This window comes from Tinamus guttatus, unplaced genomic scaffold, assembly GCF_059628265.1.
Source record: "Tinamus guttatus ecotype Peru unplaced genomic scaffold, ASM5962826v1 Tinamus_guttatus_pri_ptg000093l, whole genome shotgun sequence".
Classification (NCBI taxonomy): domain Eukaryota; kingdom Metazoa; phylum Chordata; class Aves; order Tinamiformes; family Tinamidae; genus Tinamus; species Tinamus guttatus.
In genome coordinates this window covers 881159-901958 of record NW_028288627.1, presented here as the reverse complement: position 1 = coordinate 901958, position 20800 = coordinate 881159, and the positions used below count along the sequence as shown (strand labels likewise).

At 52.3% G+C, this 20800-nt stretch overlaps 1 protein-coding gene across 3 annotated transcripts in view; it reads right to left on the bottom strand.

The window, feature by feature from the left end:
* Positions 1-20186, bottom strand: part of NECTIN1 (nectin cell adhesion molecule 1) — a 98045-nt gene extending 77859 nt beyond the window's left edge. For all 3 annotated transcript variants that reach the window (XM_088520598.1, XM_088520599.1, XM_088520596.1), the window contains exon 1: positions 19779-20186. In XM_088520598.1, coding sequence (XP_088376724.1) covers positions 19779-19860 — 82 coding nt within the window. In that variant the 5' untranslated portion in view covers positions 19861-20186. The remainder of the gene's footprint in view (positions 1-19778) is intronic.
* Between the last annotated feature and the right edge of the window lie 614 nt (positions 20187-20800).

The following is a 20800-nucleotide window of genomic DNA, read 5'->3' as shown; positions in this document are numbered from 1 at the left end:
CCAAACCTCAGCAGTGTGCCCAGAACAAAGGATGCCTTGGCAGGACAGCGTTAACCCTGTCCTGCATCGCGCACTGCCTCGCACCTGTGCAGAGAGGGCTGTTGGCTCGAACTTGTGCTCCAGATCCTGTGTACTGATGAATGCAGCAGTGCAAGGCAACACACTGGGAAGGGTCTGCCCCACAGGACCTTCATAACCTGTAAAGGAGCTTGGCAGCTTCCCCTTCATCGTCTCTGCAGAACCTGAGATGTAGGATATCAGCAATAGAGGTTTTTATAGGAAAGACGATAAAATCCATCCTACACTGTGCAGCACTCCCAAATGCCCATGTTTTCTCTGATTAAGAGGACAAGAGAGCAACTTGCTGGGGTAGTAATGGGTGCCAGCTGTAGCTTATTTCTTTTTGGAAATGGAAAAGCCAATTAATATCTTCAGCCTGCTGCTGCCTAGGAGAATGCCTCTCTCGGCTGTGCGGAGTTCTGTTCTCCTAGCTTCACATGGGTCATTGCATTTTCTATGACTTGAATATCAGATCAAGGAGATGATGGGGGATAATGGATGGCCGAGTGTTTCTGGCATGCTCTACCTGTGCAGGGCCACTTCCTTTCTAAAGGCAGAAGGAAGCAGGTATTCAGTTCCTTTTGGCAACTATGAAAGCCCAAACCTAATGTGCCTCTAAGCAACACGCAGATTCCTGATATTTGCCCCACTCCCCATTTTGCCAAACATCTCACAAAGTTAGCAGCACTTCCATCAGCTCTGTGCTACAGCTGCAGCAGGGAGGACTTTGATCAGCAGAATCAGAACACAGGTCTGTTCTTGCTTTGCATAACTGTCCACCAAGAGGCTGGTACACAAAACCCTGTTCCTTCAAAAACAAGACCTGACAGGGCACTGGCCCCAGGAGGTGAACTGCTGGACCTCATGACCTAATAGAGTCCCTGTTTTTCAGCTGGCATGTTGTTTTGATCATCAGGAAACAGATCTGACGTGCTGGTGCTTGGTCCCTCTTGCAAATAAACCACCCCCTCCTACACAAAGAAAACACCAGCTGGCTAAGCCTTCACCATTCCACTGTTTCTTCTCAAGGGAGGATAATCCACAGACTGTGCACTGCAAAATGTACTGGAGGACTCCATGGACAGCCAGACTCCAATGGCAAAATGAAGTCGACACGGAAATGTTGCAAATGATGGTGATTGAGATCCAACCAGTGTGATGCACTGAGCACATGGGCAAGAACCACCGCTCTGGAGTCGGCCCTGAGCTAACACAGTGCTGCAGGATCTGGGCACGGACAGCTTGCTCATTTCTCCCTGGAAAGGACCTTGCCATCTGAGGGGAATAGAGGCGATGACAAAATTTCTGAGGCTGCTCTGCCAACTTCTTTTCCAAGTCAGAGGATGAATGGGACAACAGGAACTCCACCGAGACCAGAAAAGGCAGGATGCTGCAGCAGTATTGCTTCTGGCTTGGGACAAGGAGTGAGTCTGCTTCTCACAAAATATTATAGCTTCCTCCTTTCGGTTTAGCAATAGGCCTTTCAAAAGTCTGTATGCCTCTGCTGTTGGCTGACCTTGGTGTGGAGGTGTCCTTACGTGAAGAGAAGTAGAGCAGTGATCCAGATGGTCTAGCCAGGGCTTTCAGCCATGGATGCCTGCTGCAAACCTTTTTCTAGTTAGCTGGAATCGCTAATGGGGTAATCAAAGCTCAACTTCTCTCTTCTAGGAATTTGCAGCAGGCTGTCTATGTTAGTGGTTGTAAAGGTCCTGGATTCAAAGCCACAGGAAAGTTCTCCCAAGAAGGCTAAATCCTGCTACAGGAAAGTACCCAGGGGGATACAAGTCAACTACATGAACAGAAGGGTGGAAAACCCCAAAGAGAAACAGGAGAAGGGTGAGTGAGTACAGATAACACTTTGCTAGCATGTGTCAGCAGGACTTTTATTTTAAGGAACAGTTCTCATCAGGGACACGTTGAATGTCAATCACTTCAGATGCCTTGGCCTTTACTAAGGTGGTTCACAGGCAACCAAGCTGTTTAGAAAACCTGTCGCTGATCACTGTGCTGGAATCTTAAAATAACTGATAATTAAAAGCTGACCCTGAGCTTTTTGCAAAGTCTAGAGCTATTTGCTTAGCTCTAAAGCCAGAAAAAGCTTTCTTTTTTTTTCTAACCAACCAAAGAAATCCACTTTCAGATCTCTGATTAAATATTAACTACCTTGCACAGACCACAAGCAAGATACCCAGCTATTTATTGCTCCAAAGGCAGCTGCAGCAAGCAGCAAACAAACAAAACCAGCCAGGAATGAATGGTGTCATCCACATCCACAAGTTTCCTGTGTGTGCTTGAGTCAGCTTGGAGCCAGGAGGCATTTAAGAGCACGTTTCATTGGGCTCAGCGCGCAGGGACCCAGCGCTGTCGGTGCCTTTCTCTCCTAGGCCCACATGCCTCCCAGCAGCTACCGCTCCTCCCTGCACCGCATGATTGAACTGACTACAGGCCCAAATCCATCGGCGAATGACGTCAATGATCTTCACTTTGGATAACACTGCAAAACCTCTGTGATGCCTGCACAGCTAATATCACTTGGGGAGGGTAAACTGGTGACTACTTGATTTATCCCCTTTTCATCCCCTTTTCAAAGCCTGCTTTGGGACCAGTGGAGGCCTGACAGCGCCATTTGGAGATGCAAGCAGAGATGAAGAATGCAAGAGGCACACAGCCCAGTTGTGGGACTGTCTGAGAGATGCTCAGCCTGTGCTGCAAACATGCAGCCACAGAGGTTGCCTATGCAGAGCTTGCTGCAGTACTTGGCTCTGTGCATGGACAGCAAGGACAGAAGTGCAGGAGAGCGGTGGGTTTTTTTTCCAAACAAGCTGCCTAGCCCAAGGTTACCTGGAAAATGATGGTGTACAAGTCTGCTTCCTGCTGTGCCCCCCACCACTGCCATCCCAGTGCTTGCCCATGGAGTGTGCTACCCAAAGAAGCTGCCCCTTCGCAGCGTTTCCTATATGCTTAGAGCTAAGCAAGGACCATGTCTAGCATAACTGCCCTCCTTGCATGCCTCTATTCAGATATTTGAAGCCTTCGATGGCTAAAACCCTGGGTGAGGTGAGGCAACCTGCCACACTGGTTGGGGATCGTCCCACTAAGTGTCTAAGTAATGTCAACAGCCCTTGTACGCTCAATGTCATATTTGAAGGCTTTTCTCCAGGTCCCAGTGCCATTCGATGCCCTGGAGCAACAGGACAAAAGGTGATTGTTCCCCATCCTATTTCTAATTATTATTGGAAATAAAAAAAGCAGCTGTGGTACTATTTGGGCCATGAGCCAGCCCTGGCGTCCCTTTCTCCTCCTGATTTCACAGGCATATGCTTGGGTTTCTAATGCACTGAGATCAAATATCCCATCACTCAGAAGTAAGATATTATCCCCTATTACCAATTCAACGCAAGGAGTGCTCATTTTCTCCAGATTAAAAGCCAATTAAAGAACGTTGCTTTTCAAGGGGAGAGGAAGCTGAAAGGAGGTTTTTATTGTGCGTTTTTGTTGGTCTCTGGCAAGGAGGCAGTATCCCCCATTAGTGCTATCCGTGAGTTCTTTTTAAGTCACATTGATTTTGCTCAGAATAGTTTGGGGTTCCTCTCTGCAGAGAAAAAAAGAGAGATTTTGTTGTTGTTTCTCTATTTCTACAACTCATGGACTGAAAAAAAAAAGAAAGGAAATTTTGCTGGAGGATCAGTGCTGCTTCTTTAAGTGAGCAGTTGGTGTTTCGGCTTTCAAACCTGTCTCAGGGCAAGGCAGCCCTCCTCTCAAGGTGAAGAGCATGCTCATAAATCTGGGAGAAGCTTCCAGCCCAGAATATGCTGATTCCCTACTGCAGGGAGGGCAGAGCTGGCAGGAAAAGGGCATTTGCTCTGCAAACAAGCAGCAGGATGAGTGCTTGTAAATCGCTAGTCATAGGGGAGCAGGTGACATTCACTCCTGCTGCACTGAGATCTGGGGCACAGGGAGAAGGGAAAAAGGTTGTTTTAAGCCATCTTGTCATGCTTAAAGGCCATGTGAGCCCCTGGTTTCTCCTGTCAGCTCCCAGCACAGGTCAGAGGAGCCTCAGGTCAATATTCAGCTTTCCTCAACTCTCACTGGGCCCAGAGAAACCAAGACTACCTTCAAGGCAGCACGCTCTGCCCTGTCCCCAAATGCCTCCTCTTGCCTTCATGCTCCAGCACAAAGATATACAGCGATAACTCAATCCCATTTCTCTGTGTGTAGCAGAAACAAACAAAAGGCCTCATCCTCCACCATCTCAGCTTGCCTTTCTTGCAAATATCATCCCCATAAGGAGCTATGTCTTCAGGCTTCCCCCAGCCTGCTACTGTTTTGTTGGCTGCCGCGTGTCTGCCGTGCACACATGCTGTTCATAACCCCATTTTAATCAGTCAGCAATCAGCAGCGAGAAAGCCCCCGGGCTTGCACCTCCCTGCTCCTGTTTGCTATTCCCATGTAAGCCTTGCCTGAGAGTGGCCCTTTCTTGTTCCGCAAAGGGGTATTTAGTTACTGAAAGGAAGGTGATCAGCAGCTCCCAGCTTCAGCAGGTAGGCAGGTGACCTCCCAAGGCCCTTCCGACCTGAATTATCCTGTTTCTATGAGGAAGCTAACCGAGCACAAAAACATGTCTGTCAGTCTGTCACTTTCTGTTCATTTCATTTTCATCTGTCATATATTAGCCCTGAATATCCTACTGTCTATGGGAAGATAGTTATTTATTATTTTCTCCTTTGTTTGCTTTTTAAAGCTACTTTCATTTGAATTACATACACACGCATGCGGATACATGCAAGCGCACACAAATAGCAGGGAGCGATTTTCATCAGGGACAGCTTTCGTTCCAGGCTTATTTTAAACGAGGAGAAGAGCCAGGAATAACTTGGTCTGACAAGTGACGCTTCACATTAAAACCAACAGCAAAATGCACTGCATCGTCCTCTCCATTGCGCACCCAGGCAGGGCTCAGGAATGTGCCCAGCTCCTTCAGCTCTGCTGGAGCTCTTTGCTGGTGCAGCAAAGCAGAGGCTGGTGCAGAGCCAAAGCAGAGGGCCCGGTCATGTCTCCACTGTCAGTTTGGGCAAGACTTGAGCCTGTCCGCCAAGGGCAAGCGTGGAAAAAAAGGAGGAGGAGCCCAGGAAGAGGACAGCCATGCTGGGGCCCTGGCAGAATCCCTCCCTCTCCCCTTCATTTCCGCCCAGGGAAAGGAAGACTTTTTCTTGCATTTTTTTTCTCTTTTTCCCAGCATTCCCTCGCTTGCCGCTCACTAAACCTCTGTCTCAAGCCACTCCATCACCATGGCAACGGGCCGAAAAGAAGCAGATGGTCCCGGCGAGCTAAATCCCAATTAGAGCGGGAGCTGCACGCGGGGGAGCGCACCGGGGCTGCACCCCGGCTGCATGCCCGGCCCCGGTTCCACAGAGGCAGATCTGCGCCCCTGTCCCCGGGCCATCCGGCAAGGCCGCGGGGTCACCAGGCAGTCCTGGGGCCGCGGGACCCAGGAGGGACAAGACCAGAGAGAGATGGCGGGCCCCCTTCGGCCAGGAGCTTGGGTGCAAGGGACATCTAGGATTTAATGCTGTTGCCAGACAGCAGAGCACTTCCTATGTCTGGGAAAGGCAGACGTGGACATCCATGCAAATCCTCCTGCCTCCCTTTTCCAACCCTGGCTTTCAGGCTTTGCAGCCGGTGGGCTCCGGGGGTTGGACCTTTCCCTGTGCAAAGTGAGTGGGCGCAGGGCTCAGTCTGTCTGGCAGTGCCAGGGAGCCCATCTCCCAGACAGAGCAGACGGGAGCCAAGGGTGGGCGAAGATAAAACTCAGGCACTAATCTCTCTGGGGATTAACTGCCAAGCGTGTCCTCACGGGGCTGTGGTGTGGGGCCTTGGGTCTGGCAAGCAGCATCCAAGCCTTCTTGGAGGTACCCACCTCTTGTGTGCTTGAGGGCTAGGCAAGCCACATGCACCCAGAGAAAAGAAAGGTGTTTTGCAGGGATGCAGGCCTTTTCACTCTTCATCTGATTTTCAGAGCTAAGCATAAGGCTGCTAAAACTTGGATGTACTGAAGCCCAGACTGGGCTGTGCTCTGAAACCACCCCTTCACATTTGCAAAGCCACCTGAACACCGGCAAAGGGCAGAGGCGCCTAAGGGAGCCAAGCCTTGTTGCAAGGAAGAGAAAGCAGCTTTTCTATTAGAAACCTCAGTGTCTCGCACAGAATGTCTCAACTGCTCAGGCCCATTTTCTCGTGAGAGACCTAAAGCAACACTTGCTCTGCATAACAGGATCCTGGTGGAGCCATAACCACCACTATCACAGTTCAGCCCCAGATGAGTGAGGAATGTGCGGAGCTGGGCAGAGCACCGCAGGGGCCACGCAGCCATCCTGCTTGCACCTTTCATCCTTTGTGGGCCCAAAACCCTGGGGCTGCAGATGCAAAAGAGGCTGGGAATAGGAGGAAAAGCAAGAAGCATCCCGGGGAGAGGTGCAGAGAGGTGGCACGGAGCAAGTGTGGCAGCAGGGTAAAACTTTGGTGCTTCTCCTGCTCACAGCAGCCACTCCTGCGCCGAGCTGCTCCCTTTCCCGTGGTCCTGGCACGTGCTCAGGGATGCTGGCCTGGGGGCCGGCCCGGCCCAGCCGGCTCTCAGCCCGCACCCGTGGGAAGCGCCGGAGCCCGTCCTGCCGCCCGGGTGCGGCCCTGTGCCTTGGGGCTGCCGTCGGGCGCGAACACCGTGCCAGCGCGGATGTGGCCAGGGGGCTGGAGGGCAGCGATTCGGGGTGGGCCGTGCAGCACACAGGGAGACAGGGCAAGGCTGCAGCGGGCTCCAGCTCCCTCCCGTCCCCGAATACTGGCAGCAGCCTCCATGCTGTCACCCCTCTTCCCGGAAAGCCCAGGAGCAGGAGGGAGTGGTGAAGCGGTTTCCCCACACCAGGTCTGGGACAGGAACAGGGAGAGCAAGCTGGTGCTTGGGCTCCTGGCTCATCTTCCCCACCAAAGAGACACACCAGCTCTGCAGAAAGCAGCAGCTGCTGGCCCCCGCCTTGGCTGCTCCAAGAGGAGGGCAGGGCACCCTGGAGTGATGCTGGTGCATGCATCCCTCCCTCCCTTCTGCAGCCCAGTGAGCCTTGGAAACCGGCAGCCTTTCCCTGCAGAACAGGTTTGGCATGGGGAGCAGCCATGCCCGCTTCCCACGCCTGCACCCCCGCCCCAGTATCCCCCTCCCCCTTTTCTTTTCCTGCTGTCTTCCCAGATCAAAGCTGCCTCCCCTCCCTGTATTGCAAACATTATTCTGTGGCTAGATAAGGAGCTCTCTGGCAGCTCTTTATTAATCCCATTGGAGGCAGGCAGCAGGCAGAAAAAAAAAGCTTCCACGAGGCCAGGACAGAGACTAATGTCCCACGAAGCGCCTTTACAAAAAGAGAGGGATTTTTTTTTTTCTCCAAAAAGTCCCATGGGAATCATGAGTAATTGATAATTATGGAACTTTAAACCTTGCCATTCCTCTTTTCGTCCTGACCATGTTTTTATAACAGCTCTCCCAGTCTGACCTGCTCCCAGCCTGGTTTGCCAGGGTGTTTTGGGGAAAAACAGACACAATCTGACGGTGTAATGGATCTAGTAGAGGATCACGGAAGAGGACCCAGGGGATGCAGACAGACCTCCAGACGGAGTGGATGCAGACACTGAGCTTGCTGGTTTCTTGCTTTCACCCTGAGCTGCAGCATCTCATCCCCAGATCTGCACACGAGTCTCCTTCCCCTTCCACAGCATACCTCACAGTTCCCTGGGCCACAAAAACACATGCCTTTTTGGGGCATACACCTTCCTAGGGAAGAGTTTCCCCATCCTGGGAATCCCTCAGAGACTTGCACACATGGCTAAAGTTCTTATCTCACCTAGGACACAGACTGGCAAGGTTTTGCAGAATAAAGACACTTGTTTAAATCCATCTGCTGCCAGAGGCAACCTGAGTACTGTGTGATGGCTCACCTGAGAAACACATGTAGTGGTTCACAGGGCCAGTGTATTGCTGCCTGTCCCTTATTATTGAAGGACCAGGCGGTTTTCAAAGCGCTTGTGCATGCAACAGGCAGGGCTTTACTGCACCCTTTATAACGGGGATACTTGACCATGGTCCACACTTCTCACCAGCAAGCACCCCCCTGCATATACGGATTGCAATAACCTGAGAAATAACCTCAGAGCAAAGATAGTGGTGTGAGAAATAAACAGGCTTTTGCCATGAAAACAAGCAAAGAAATGAATGGACCACATTGACCCTCTTCCTCACACCAAAGAATCAGAGCAGAAAGAAATTGGATCCAATATTTGCCCCAACAGAAAAATTTGTATATGTATATCCAGATAAAATATTTTTTTGCCTTCTAAAATCCCTGAGCAGGGAGCAGTCTGATCTCAGCTGCAATGAAAAATGACAAAAGAGAGGGGAGTCACCTTTCCCTGGGCTTTGCAATAGGTCTGCTGCTTGTATAGAGTAACTACTGCAGGATCAATTGTGCAAGGCAGCATGCAAACACAGGGCAATATGAACAGAGCGGAGAGAGACGGCTACCAGAAGCTTTTGACAAGGAAAGGCACACAGAGGTGAAGGGAGCTGGCCAAGGATGATCCAGGGAGCCTGTGGCGAAACCAAGGAACGATGCCAGCGCTTCTGAATTCAGCCCACTTTGCCATCACCTCCAGGCCATTCTTTCCCTCTAAGTAGAAGCTGATTCAACCCGGGTGGAAATCGGTGTGAGGCAGCAGGTATTCCCATTGCCAACAAGTGCAAAGGAGCCGTGAGGTACTCTGCAGGCACAGCAGCCGCTGGGGATGTCAGGAATACAAAAATATATAGCTAAAAAGAATGGCTTTAACCTTATATTTCTGAAAGTGAGTTTATAGCTAGCGAAAGGTCTCAGATCAATACAACAGTGAAACCGCAAATTGGAGTCCTCCCCTTAGCCACAGAAAGGGTACAGCTGAGATGGCATCTGCACAAACAGCCTGCCGACAGCCTCTGCCAGCGTGCCTCAGCTCTGACCTTGAGGACTTGCCTTGAAGTGCAAGAGGGAAACTCCTCTTTTTCCCTTCCTTTCCCCTTCTCATGCAGCTCTTGGCGTTTGTCATCCAGCTGGGAGATTGTTGCTGGTTTATTTTGCTTGGATTCGTTCTGTGTAGAGAAGAAGCTGAGTACCGACAAACTCATTCCACACACACATCTCCTTGAGAAGGCATCGTGCTCAACGTGCAGGTAGAAAGCAAGTTGTAATAAGGGATTCAAGGGGATTTTGCAGCACAGATTTTGAGGCAAATCCAGCCTTAGAGAGAGCTTACTTACCAGGCTAGGCCTGGCATTTCAGACCATGAGGTGCGATTCCCATTCACATCCCCCCTTATAAACAAGCCTTTCATCTCCTCTTCTGCCCCACAGCTGTACATGTGCTCAGCCCCATGCCCCAGGGACCTTCAAAGACTGCATTATAGGTTCTCCCCATACAAAGTTTGGATCAATACAGCTGTCAGGCTTTGGCCACATTACCCCTGATAATTGGAATTACAATAGGCAGACTGCAGCTTTCACTCTATCTCTCTGCTGCTTGTCATAATGTAATCAAAATTTCTCTTGCTCTCTCTTTATCACAGAGCGTGACAGGAGCAGAGGCACTGGCAGCCACATGGCCTCCAGAGAATATAGATTCCTGTGGATCAGTGCAGGGCTGGGAAGCTTTGGCATAGTGGTGGGAGAGCAGCCCTCCTGCACAGGCCACGTGTGGAGCCCTGGGAGGGATGTACCTCCCTCCCCACCCTGCCAGCTGCCTCCTGAGCTCCTCTGTGGTGGACAGGCAGAGAAGGGGTACTGGGGCAGGACATGGCTCCCTGGGAGCATCACTTCTGTGGGATGGGCTGGTCCCCACCTTGGCAGCTCCTGCTAGTACTCCAGAGCATCCTGCCTGTCCAGAGGTTCTTGTCTACCCGTGTTCAGCAGGAGATGCCTACTGGCTTTAGGATGCAAGTGAATGGGGTGTCATGGGATGAGCAATGCTGCAGGCATTCCATGCTGATGGGAACACAGTAGGAACGAGGCAATACCAGTTGCATGGATAGGAAGCAGCTCCTCTCTCAGCCTTACTGCAAGCAAAGCTGAGATAGCGTCTGCAGGCTTCGGTTAGGTGAGGATCCCCGCCACACGAGGTGCCGCACGAAAAAGCCTCTGCCCCAGCAAGCTTCCTGCTGTGCTGACTCACAAGCTCCTGCCCACAGCTTGCTCACCATTCCTCGCCTACGCGCAGCAGCCCTGCCGGCGAGAGGCCATGCTTGCCTCGCTCACACCAGCTCCAAAGACTTGGCTAATTTACGGGGCTGGGGTGATACATAGCGGGCAATAGATACTGCAGTTGTGATTTGCTGATCTTTATCAAATGGCAGTAATGCAGGGCTGCTCCAACCAGGCAGGAGAAGTATCGGCAGCCCTGACCTACTCAGCTTCCCCGAGCCTGACCATAAACAAAACTTAAATAATTAGTGCTTGGGCGGAGATACAGCTTCTAAGTATTCCTAGGCACATGCAAATAAAGGAAATAAATTCTTGGAAGGTGCCAGGCTGGATGGGACAGAGGGAGGCTCATTTTCCACATCACTTGAGAGCAGCCGTTATAAATCTCACTGAAAGATGCACCTCCCCAGGCTAGCGATATTTTTAAACTCTGAGAGAGAGGGGAAAGAAAAAAAAAAAAAAACATGTTTTAGTATTTACACCACAGGCAAAAAGGGTATTTAAGAATCAGGATACATTTTGAAAGCCTTTTCCTGCCATACCAAGAAGGAAAGCAAGAATCATCTTTCTATACTGGGATAGCTAGAAGTATTAGCCCTAGAGCAGTCACTCCTACTGCTACTCCTCCTCTGTAGGCTGGGAAATTGGACTCCCAGAAGGACTGGTGTGGGGAATGAGGGGATAAAGGCTCCTTCACTGGCAAATTGCTGCTTCAGTTCTCAACTGCATCAGGCACAAATGCAAATCAGCTCCCCTAAATCCTGTCAGGGGATGCCTGTACTAGCCCTGCTTACTTGGTGTCTGGGATCACATCCCGTAGGAGCTGAGACCACACAGCTCTAGGCAGGGGCAAGGCTACCGTCTACCTCAGCAGCTTTCCTCCTGCAGAATTTGGCCCTGCTTCTAATTCCTCTTGGGAGCTGAGGCACTGAGAGCATTCCCTGTTTTACAAGCTGTGCTCTGTGCAAGCCTCCCATCCCTTGCCAGAGTTGCTGCCATCCTCCCAGCTAGATCCTATTCAGCCCAAATCAAAGGGATCCATGAACACACCCATCAGACATCAGAGCACCAAGCAAATCCCCAAACAGACCGCCTCTAAAGATCAGAGCATGCTGTAATCACTCCCTGGGCAAGGAGATCCCGGTAAGTCCTCCCCCATCCCTGGGTCCTTGGCATTGCAATGCACAAGAGAAATATTCAGCAAACTCAAACCTATCGCTGGGAAAAAATCTCCTCACGGAGCTCCTAGACTCTCCCAAGCCCCTGCAATCCCCCAACCCCCTTTCCCTGTGCGGCAAACGTTCAGAAGACGCCACAGAGGTGGCATTGCTGCTGAACAGAAGGTCTGGGTCTTTCACATCCCTGCCTGCAGCTGGAAGGCAGCACCTGGACTGGGCAGCGAGAGGGGTGGCTGCAGATGTCACCAACAATAGCAGCAGGTCCCCTTGCCCTCCAAACACTCCTCTCCCTCGGAGACAGCAGAGAAGCCATGCAAAGCAAGGGGTGACGGGAATGCTGGCGGCAGGCTGGACATGCCTGTGCAGGGACAAACACTGGGACGGAGCATGTCCGGGAACATGTGTGTTGGTTCACGTGCTGGTGCACATGAAGCCTTTCATAACTGTAGCCTCAAAGACAAAGGCAAGAAGCCTTTTCGAAAGCCTTTGGTAAGAAACCATGTGCTCTTCCTATATGGCACAATGAGCACACCACCTGACTTTGAAGTCATGATGATGGGTGCCCTGCAGGTCAGTCTAGTGTGAGACTGCCCTTTCTTCACTACCTATCACCCAGGTCTCGGCCCTGCAATGCACAAACATGAATTCACCGTTCCAGCGAGCTACAGCATGTCTGTCTGTGGGGTACAACACACGGACTGCCAGAGGAACCGAGAGGGGTCCCGCTTCCCAGGGAAACCACGGCAGCTGACACCAATTAGTGCACGGCAAAAATGCTGTGATGATACGCTTCCCTCATCCTCAGTGGCCATAAATGGGCACAGTCTCACCCCTCAGTGGCCTCCAAAACGCACCGCTCCTTGCAGCGGTGTGCTGGTCCCCAGCTGTTGTGCCATTGTACTGGCTGAGACAGGGAAGAGCACGGGTAGGCCTAGCCGGTATGCACTTGTGCAGTTGTCTGCAGTGCACGCCAGTGCATCCTGAGCTGCTGCCTTCAGTTCTAGCCTCCGTAAGGGTTGGTTCTGCAACAAGGCTGGACTTGGGTAACTGAACAAGGTGACATCAACAAGAGGAACAGTAGTGAGAGGGAATACTCTATGCTGTGACGTCTTTGCAATCTTTTTCCTATCTGTATGTGCAGGCCCTAAATGGATTGTGATCACACCACACCACTTGCAGCTTAATTCTGCCATGAAGAGCAGTATTCCTGACACCAAGCTCTCCTTGGGGCTTTAATGTGCATCTCTCTCCTGCCTGCTCCCAACATTTGCCCTGTTGGGCAAGTAGCACGTGGCCACCCCAGTGCAACGATCATAGCTCCTTAGTCACAGGGAGCTGGGGCTTTTGCACACCAGGACACCAGGACCTGCTCTTCTTTTCTAATCCCTGGCCCCCGAGGGGTGGAGTAGATGTATCAAGGCAGGGGGAAGGTCCAGCACAGCTGTGGGTTTGGGTTTGGGGGTCAGTTATGACTCCGTGGTTTGCTGATAAACTCACCCAGCCCCGACTCTGGCTCATTTGTTTGGGCTGCTCAAGGACAGAGCAGGGTTTGTTGCTGTTCCCCCATGCCCTGAGTGTGATAGTGCATTGCACTGGGCTGCATAGCATTAGGATTTCTGCTGCTCTGCTCCCCATCCACCTCTACCTATTTGCCTCCAAATAATCCCTGTCTATCATGTTAAACTCTCCCCTATGTCCAAAACTTCTGCCCATCATGGACAGCTTGCAACCCCTGACTCACCTAGGATACTCAGCACAACATCCCCTCACGACAGGCCTCTGCTCAGCCTGTCACACACTCTTCTCCCCAGTGACGTATGGTCCTGACTCCACGAGCAGAAATATGCTCTAATGCTGCTGCCTTGGGCTGTCCTTCCTGGTGATGGCCCATATGGCCTGCGAACGGCCTCTCAACTGGTAAGCCCTTGGCTCCTGGGGTTATTTTACCAGGGGATAAGGAATGACACACAATCTTGCCAAGTGTGAGACTGCCAGTGCAGAAAGCAGTTACTGAAATGGATGCTTCCCCTGGATCTGCTTAGTGTGTCCACTGGCCCTCCACTGTAGCAGCCAGGGCTGGATTGCCGTATCTTTAGCCTGGCACAGAGAACAAGGCTGTTCATGGTCCCAGGTGGCCATGGGGCATTCGGCTCCAGGCCCTTGCGGCCCACACAGATGGGCCATTGTGCTCCAAAGTGCTCTCGCCCGGTACCAGCGGGGACGTGCTGGATGCTGGCCACCAGCTGTGAGCTGCAGGCACCCTCTGTCCCCGCTCGCCCTGTCTCCACATGCCTCAGTGTTGAAAGAGGCGGGGAAAGGGATTTTCCATGGGAAGGGAAAAATGGATTTGAGATCAGCCCACTCTTGGACTTTTCCTGGGAGAGAGAAGTTGCTGAGGATGAGATGGAGACAGACTCCAGTCCTGGACACACCTGCTGCCTCACAGTCATGCAGCCCAACTGTACCCTGCTGCATAAGGCAGTAATATGATGGGATGTGATTTGCAGGTCCTTCTATAACATTCCCACATGATCATGACCAGGTGGAGCCACTTCACTGTTTCCCCTCCCATCCTACAGTTAAAAGGCAGGTAGGCTGGTGGGAGGGGGGACAGGATATAAATCCTTCCTTCCTTCCTGGCTTTTCTTTCCTTCTCTCCCTCTCAGAGAAAAGGAAGCTCCCAGAAGTGATGCCTCTCTTCAAGCTCTTTCTCCCTTTGTGTGTAAAGATTTAGTGAAGATACAGAGTACTGCTGCATACCAGTCTCAAAGTGGACTGGTCCAAAACCAGAAAGGGAAGTTTTGGAGCAGAAGGCAGAGTTGTGAAGACAGTGCTCAGAAAGGCTTTCCTTCTGTGCCACACTGACTAATATCCAAGAAGGATTATAAGCCTCCTGCAGTGATGGCTTTGTATTGGGGGAACGGAGAAGAGATGCTCTGTTGAGCTGGGTGAGGTTTCTCCTACTCACCCAGCACTCCATGGGGAAACTGCAGTGCTGAGAGGTTGCTGGCCAGGCTTCTCCGTGGCTGCTGTCACCCCAGGCCTGTGCCATGCAGGGCACAAGCAACCACCCTGGTGTATGCAACCAGCAAGGTGCTGAAGCTGTGTTTCTCCCTCTTATGCTCCTAGCTGCTGTTCATCTGCCTTGGGACTTCTGCTGGAACTTTGGCCTATGGAAATGCCTGCACCTGCTTCCAGGATGGAAAGGAAGAGCAAACAGACAACAAGGTATTATACTACCCCCACGTCCTGTGTGCACAGAGGCAGGGACACATGCAAAAGACAGCATAAAGCAGACAAAATAACTGACTGCTGGCAATCCCAGACCCTGTGCCTACAACTCTATCGAAGATAGCCAGAAACGCAGGCATGAAAACCCAGCAGAGTGGAAGGACAGATGTGTGCCTTGCTGGCTCCTATGGGCTTTCATTCACAGTCTGGAAGATGCTGTTCCTTCCTGCTTGGGGTGATACTTGGGTATTTGAACAGCTTGGACAGGAGTTTTCCTTCTGCAGAGCTGAGAGGCTTCATGTTGAGACCTGACTTGGGAGAGTAGATGTGTGAATAGGGTCTTATCCCATCCCTGTAATGAAGCCTGCACCAAGAGAGGCAAAGAACTGGAAGACAGAGAAAATCTGGGCCTCAGCAACATCCAGGAGAAAAGCAGAGGGATATGCTGCATGATGTCTCCTTCCTTAATTAACTAAGTTTTCACCTGAAATGATCTGCATTACAGAGCTCTTGCCGCAGCCACCAAGAGCTCCGAATTCTCTGTGCTGGGATGGCTGTGCTCCGGTAATTAACACAAGAGGTGTCTCAAATGCAAACCGGGTCCCAGTGCTGGCAGCTGGCAACACTAACTTGCCCTGATTTAATCTGATGTATTAAGTGAGGTGATCTCTAGAGTTTGCTCAGATTGGACTGCTTTTGTCCTTTACCTCTCTTTTTTTTTTTTTTCTTTCTTTTCTTCCTTGGTCTTTGCACCAGTAACCTTTGGCTTGTGAGGAGCAATACTAATCAAGAGCCACTTCAGCCTCAAGCAATGACATCACAGGACGCAAGCCTTGACTTGGAGGTCCTGAGCACCCTAGGACTTGCAAACTCATCCCTGCAGTATTCACAAGGAGCCCCAGTAGCAGTGGGCTGCTCATAGCTGTGCCTCCGTCTTTGGATGGGCTGTCGCAGCGCTAGCAGAGGGAAAGGTGAACAGACAGTAGGACAGCTGAGGCTCAGATCATGAAAACTGGCTCTACAGTTTCCCTTGGCGATTCAGCCAAGGTGTAAGCAGTGCCCAAAGATAGCTCTGCTACTATCTCTCTGCAAGCCCAGGTCTGCAGCTGGTATGGTCCAAAGGAGAGGCGACCCAAGCGGGGAGGTGCCAGCTTCCCAGTGCTGAGGTGGTGGGAGCCGCTGGCTCATTTCAAGACTTTGTCTGGGACTGGATGTTGTAATGTTCCTCTTCCTGCACTCTCTTTGCAGCTGAACCTATGTACATAGGGCCAGGAGCTTGTGGATTATTAACTTTACCCGTCCAGAGAGCAAACAGCATGAACCATGGCCCTGCTTGGGCCATGGCCAAGGGGCAGACTCTCTTTGCCGCCCAGTGCCTCACCCACACTGACAAACACCTGAGCTCATACATTCAAGTCCTGCTTAAAACACAATGGGTTGGTTCCACTGCAACCTGCAAAGTTTAGTGAGAATATATCAGCAAAAGACATGCTTTCACTTTCTGAAATAGTCTGATGTTGTTTCTGTGTGGTTGGAAGAAATAGGTGGGAGGAAGGAAAAATAACCAGCAACTCAAATCAAGGAACAAAATTCTAGGAACTTCTTGTCTTTTTTGAAGCTGCTTCAGGATGCGCTTCTGCGTAGGAAATGGAGCAGCCCCTGCAGTGGCTCTTCCCAGCACTCCAGAGAGCAGTCCTGTCTCCCCAGAAACAAACCCTCTCTCCAGCTGCAGTCAAGCTTGACCTAAGGCCTCTGGATCACTACAGCTCAGTCAATGATTTTTTTAAAAGACTGTGGTGGAGAAACCCTATGTCAAAGCCTTGAACACCTCTCCAGCTCTCCCCTGCTGAGGATCTCAAAACACTTTGCAAATAAAGACTCACAGGCCCCTGTCTGAGCCTGAGGAGTAGCCCAGCAATAGCAGGCAGGAATTTGTCCCTGTCAGAGGGGGAGGGTTTGGAAAGAGAGGCCCAGGTCTCTGGATGTGGGTCCAAATACGAGATGAATGCATCTTCTCTATGTGGCTGCATCTCAGGATACAGTAAGATCCATGTCAGATGTAAACAGATTTTTAATACTTGCAAAGCATAAATCTAACCTGAGTGTTCTTAACCCTCTTGAGATCAGCTGCCAAGATTTCCTCAACCATTTTACCCCATAGCCTTCCAATAGGTCCTATTCATATTAATATCTTGATGCTCTAATGCAGTAGCCTGAGCTGATATCTTGTTAATGGTTGCAAATGGACAGGCAAGCAGATCTGCATGGGAGACTGTGGGAACCCTGAGCTGAATCGTTCTGGACAGTTGAGCTGATTACCTGCTTGAGTAAAGTGGGTTTTTATAAGGGACATCTTGTAGTTTTAGAGCAGGGAACGTTTATTTCTTTATAAAGAGAAAAAAAAAGCTGACATTGTCAGAAGGAGGATGCAGTACATGTGGCTGAGAACAAAATGAAATGGCAGTAATCAGATGACCATGAAAGGTTTTCCAGCAAGCAGGCTGTCTCCTGTCTTCCTCCCATCTTTCATGGGTGCTGGGTACTGAACTACGTTTTCTCCCAAAAAAAGTTTGTAGCTCCTAATTCATACTTAAAATAGAGGATCCTCAGTTCCCTTTTCTCTTTTCTCTGGTAAGTCTGTTTGCAGTCGTAGCTTACGTATGGCTTGCCATATATATAAAAATGCATATACATATACACAGATACCCTCTGCTGCTCTTGGCACAGCGCATTGCCAACTCGTGGAACTTCTTGCCTCAGTGCGGCATTCAGGCCTGCAGCTTTGTAAGGACTGTCAGCTTGTTGTGTTCCTGCGCAGCGCCTGGCACAGCCTGGTGCTGGTCCCTTGCTACAGCTCAGTGACTTGCATGCAGCACAAATGTGTACGGATGAATGGAATGACTGGCTGAATGAAAGAATAAGTGGTGTAGGATTAGCCATTCCCACAAATGCTTCCAATGCTGACCTGGTCCGGTTGTTGACCTGGTCTCCCACAGAGACTGCAGCGTAAGTGGTGATCACTGAGAGGGGCCAGGAACAATGATGCTCCCAGAGCATTGCAGAGCTGGCTGCAACCTCTGCATGGCAAGGCACCCTTAGATGCACTAGTGGCTTGTCCTGGCAGGGTTGTCTGCGGGATGGTGCAAGACAAATGATTAGGCTACTGCAGAATGTTGGGGACAAGATTGCCTGACTACTGGCTGCAAAGCCTTGAGAATAGCCAGAAACAGAGTAAGTGGAGAAAAGTTTCTTTAACAGGACAAGGTGACACCAGGCTGCCCCCAGATTCACTGCACAGTCTCTCTGTCGTGAGAGCAATTCCTACTGGGACTGGGGGCATGGGCAAGGCTTTTCTTTCAGCACAGTCACCACAGCATCATTCCCCCTTCCCTGCCTTTCCCAGGGGATTTGTGAAGGCTTTCCTGTGCTGAGTTGTCTGGTGGAGTGAAGAGAGGGAGAAAAAGCCAGGTGAAGAACTGCATGGAAAGTTTGGAGTCTCCTTGCAAAGAGCTGAGCCACGCACCTGCCTGGGAACACAGTGGAGCACACAGAGCCCCAGGCTGTCCCTTCCATCACCACTTTCTGCAATGCGCAGCAAATCCCTTTGTCCTGTGAGTACAGAGGCAGAGCCAGACCTGCCTTTCTAACCTCTCGCCTCTTACAGAGTCTCCCTGGTCTTGTGATTTCCACCCGCTATGCGCGCACAGCCCGTGCCCCATTTCACCGCTGTCCTCACCAATGGTAGGTGCACCATCCAGTCAGTGTGCTTGGGCCAGGCCATCTCCTGCCGTGCAGACACCAGGGATCCATGGGCCTTGGCATTTGTTCTCACAGCCCAGACCTTGCCAGCTGCAGCCACATTTCTGAATTGCAGCCCAGCCAGTCTGGCTGCTCTGGGAGGCTGCTGCCCCAGTTCAATCGGAGGAGGAATAGGAGGCAATTCCATCCTTCCTTTGCTGCAACTTCTCTCCAGCTGCAGCCCCCTTCCCTGTGCAGGCACTGACTGCCTCCTGCCCCTGCAGTAGGATGGCGTCCTGGCCTGGACGGTGGCACGTGCTGTCCTCTCCAGCCACAGCCACCAGGAGCCTAGCCTCCAAAAGACAAAAATATTGCCTCCCAAATACACTTCCCAGTTCATTCACAAAAGCTGTAAGGTGAGATTGCTTGTTTTCCACCCCCAGCCATGTGAATGTCTGACAGTCAGCTCTGGAAAGCCCTCCAGGATGACGTTAACCCACTCAGCACCAGAGCAGGATAAGAGAGTCCCCACACACATCACCAAAGCTCTAGGGAAAGTGAGTCCCCTGCCTGCTTCTAGCAGCTGTACTAGAGTGTAGGGCCAGACTGAGCACTGGGCTGGGACGCACAGGCTCTTTTGCCACCACTAGGCTAGAGCCTAAGAGGTAGGGAGATGCCAATGCAAATCTCTACCCATTTCCTCTCCAGGGATGGATCAGAACCAGAGCCAGACAAGTGCAAAAGCAATGACAGAAGAGTCTGAAACTGGGGAGCAGTCCAGCCCCTCTGCAAAAGATGCATGTAGGAAGCGTGTGTGTGTGTGTATGTATGTGTATGTCGAGGATGTTCATGATGTCAGACAGCTGAAACCTCCCTCTCTTTCCTAAACATCTGTGCTCATTACCCAGCCTTGTGGCTCCCTTTCCCGGGAAGCCTGGCTGCTATGCCTCGCTAGACATTGCTCGATCCAAAAAGCAAACAAACCGCCTCAGCTCCCAGGATGCCGGAGCCCACTGCCTGCAGCTGCCTCCAAAACAAACGATCGTGTTGTTCCTTTCCAAGACAAGGATGAAATCGGCCCTGACTCTCTTCCTCCCTCACGCAGATGCTTCCACACCTGCTCCAGACTCAGATACATACCCCGAAGAAGCCAATGCCACCCGTCCCTGCCGCTTGCAGCACTTTCCGCACCCCTTTTCACCCGTTGTCCACTGCAGCCCTTTCCAGAGGCTGCCCCAGCCCTGCAGCCCCCCGAATGCCACCCGTGGCCCCTGGTGTCACTGGCCACCCAGCTGGTAGAAGCTCACCTGGTAGGAGCGTGGCCGCCAGGATGCAAACTCCGATAGTCCACCAAGATGCAGGGCAACTTGACTGCAGCTGTGAAGCCATGAGAGTTCCTTAGCAGCAATGGGCAGGGGTCGGTCTGGCAGCGTTGCTAGCGCCCCCCACCCTCCCTGCCCGCGATGATGTTCAGGTCTGCTTAAGAAAAAAAAATGTAGGCGCAGGAAGATAAAGCAACGGTGCGCCCCGCAGGCAGGCGGGCAGCAGAAACGGCGGCCGGAGGGGAGCTTCGCACATCCGCAGGGTCCGTGGGGCTCGGCGGGGCGCTCGGGCCGGCTGCGGGCGCCGGGGCAGCGCGGCTGCTTTCCCGCGGCAGCGAGCACGTCCGCAGAGCCGGGTGAGTGCGAAGGGGAGGGGGGAAAAATCGAAAAAAAAAAAAAAAAAAACACCCAACACAGCCAAAAGATAAAGAAAGAAAAAAAGGGGGGAGGAAATAAAAACAAAAAGAAAAAAAGAAGCAGGCGAGAAGAGCCCTCCGCGGGCTGCTGCCGCCACTCGGACGCGCGGCGGGTCCCGTGGCTCCGGCTGGCGGGGCTCGGCAGCCCCCGCCCGCTGCCTGCGCCGCGCGGGGCTCCGCTCCGCTCCGCGCGGCTCCGGGAGGTTCCGGGGGGCTCAGGCGGCGGCTCCGGCGGCGGGGCGGCTGCGGCGCTCCATGGCCGGGCGCGGGGCTGGCGGCGGGGGGCGCGGGCTGCCCGGGCTGCAGGAGCTGCCCGCCCGCTCGCTCGCTCGCACACGCGCTCACGCACACGCAGACACTCGCGGGCGGAGCGGCGGCGCGCGCCCTCTCCCCGCCGTGATGTCAGCGCCGGGCGGAGGCAGGCGCTGCGTTAACTCTTTGCCTGGCCCCGCTCCCCGGCCCCGCCGGGCTGCCCGGCAGCGTCGCCCCTCGGCCCCGCGCCGCTCCCGCCGCCGCACGCCGCGGTCGGCGCCGCCCGGCCGCGCTCCAGCTCGGCGGAGGGATGCGGCTGCCAGGGCTGCGGGGCGCCCC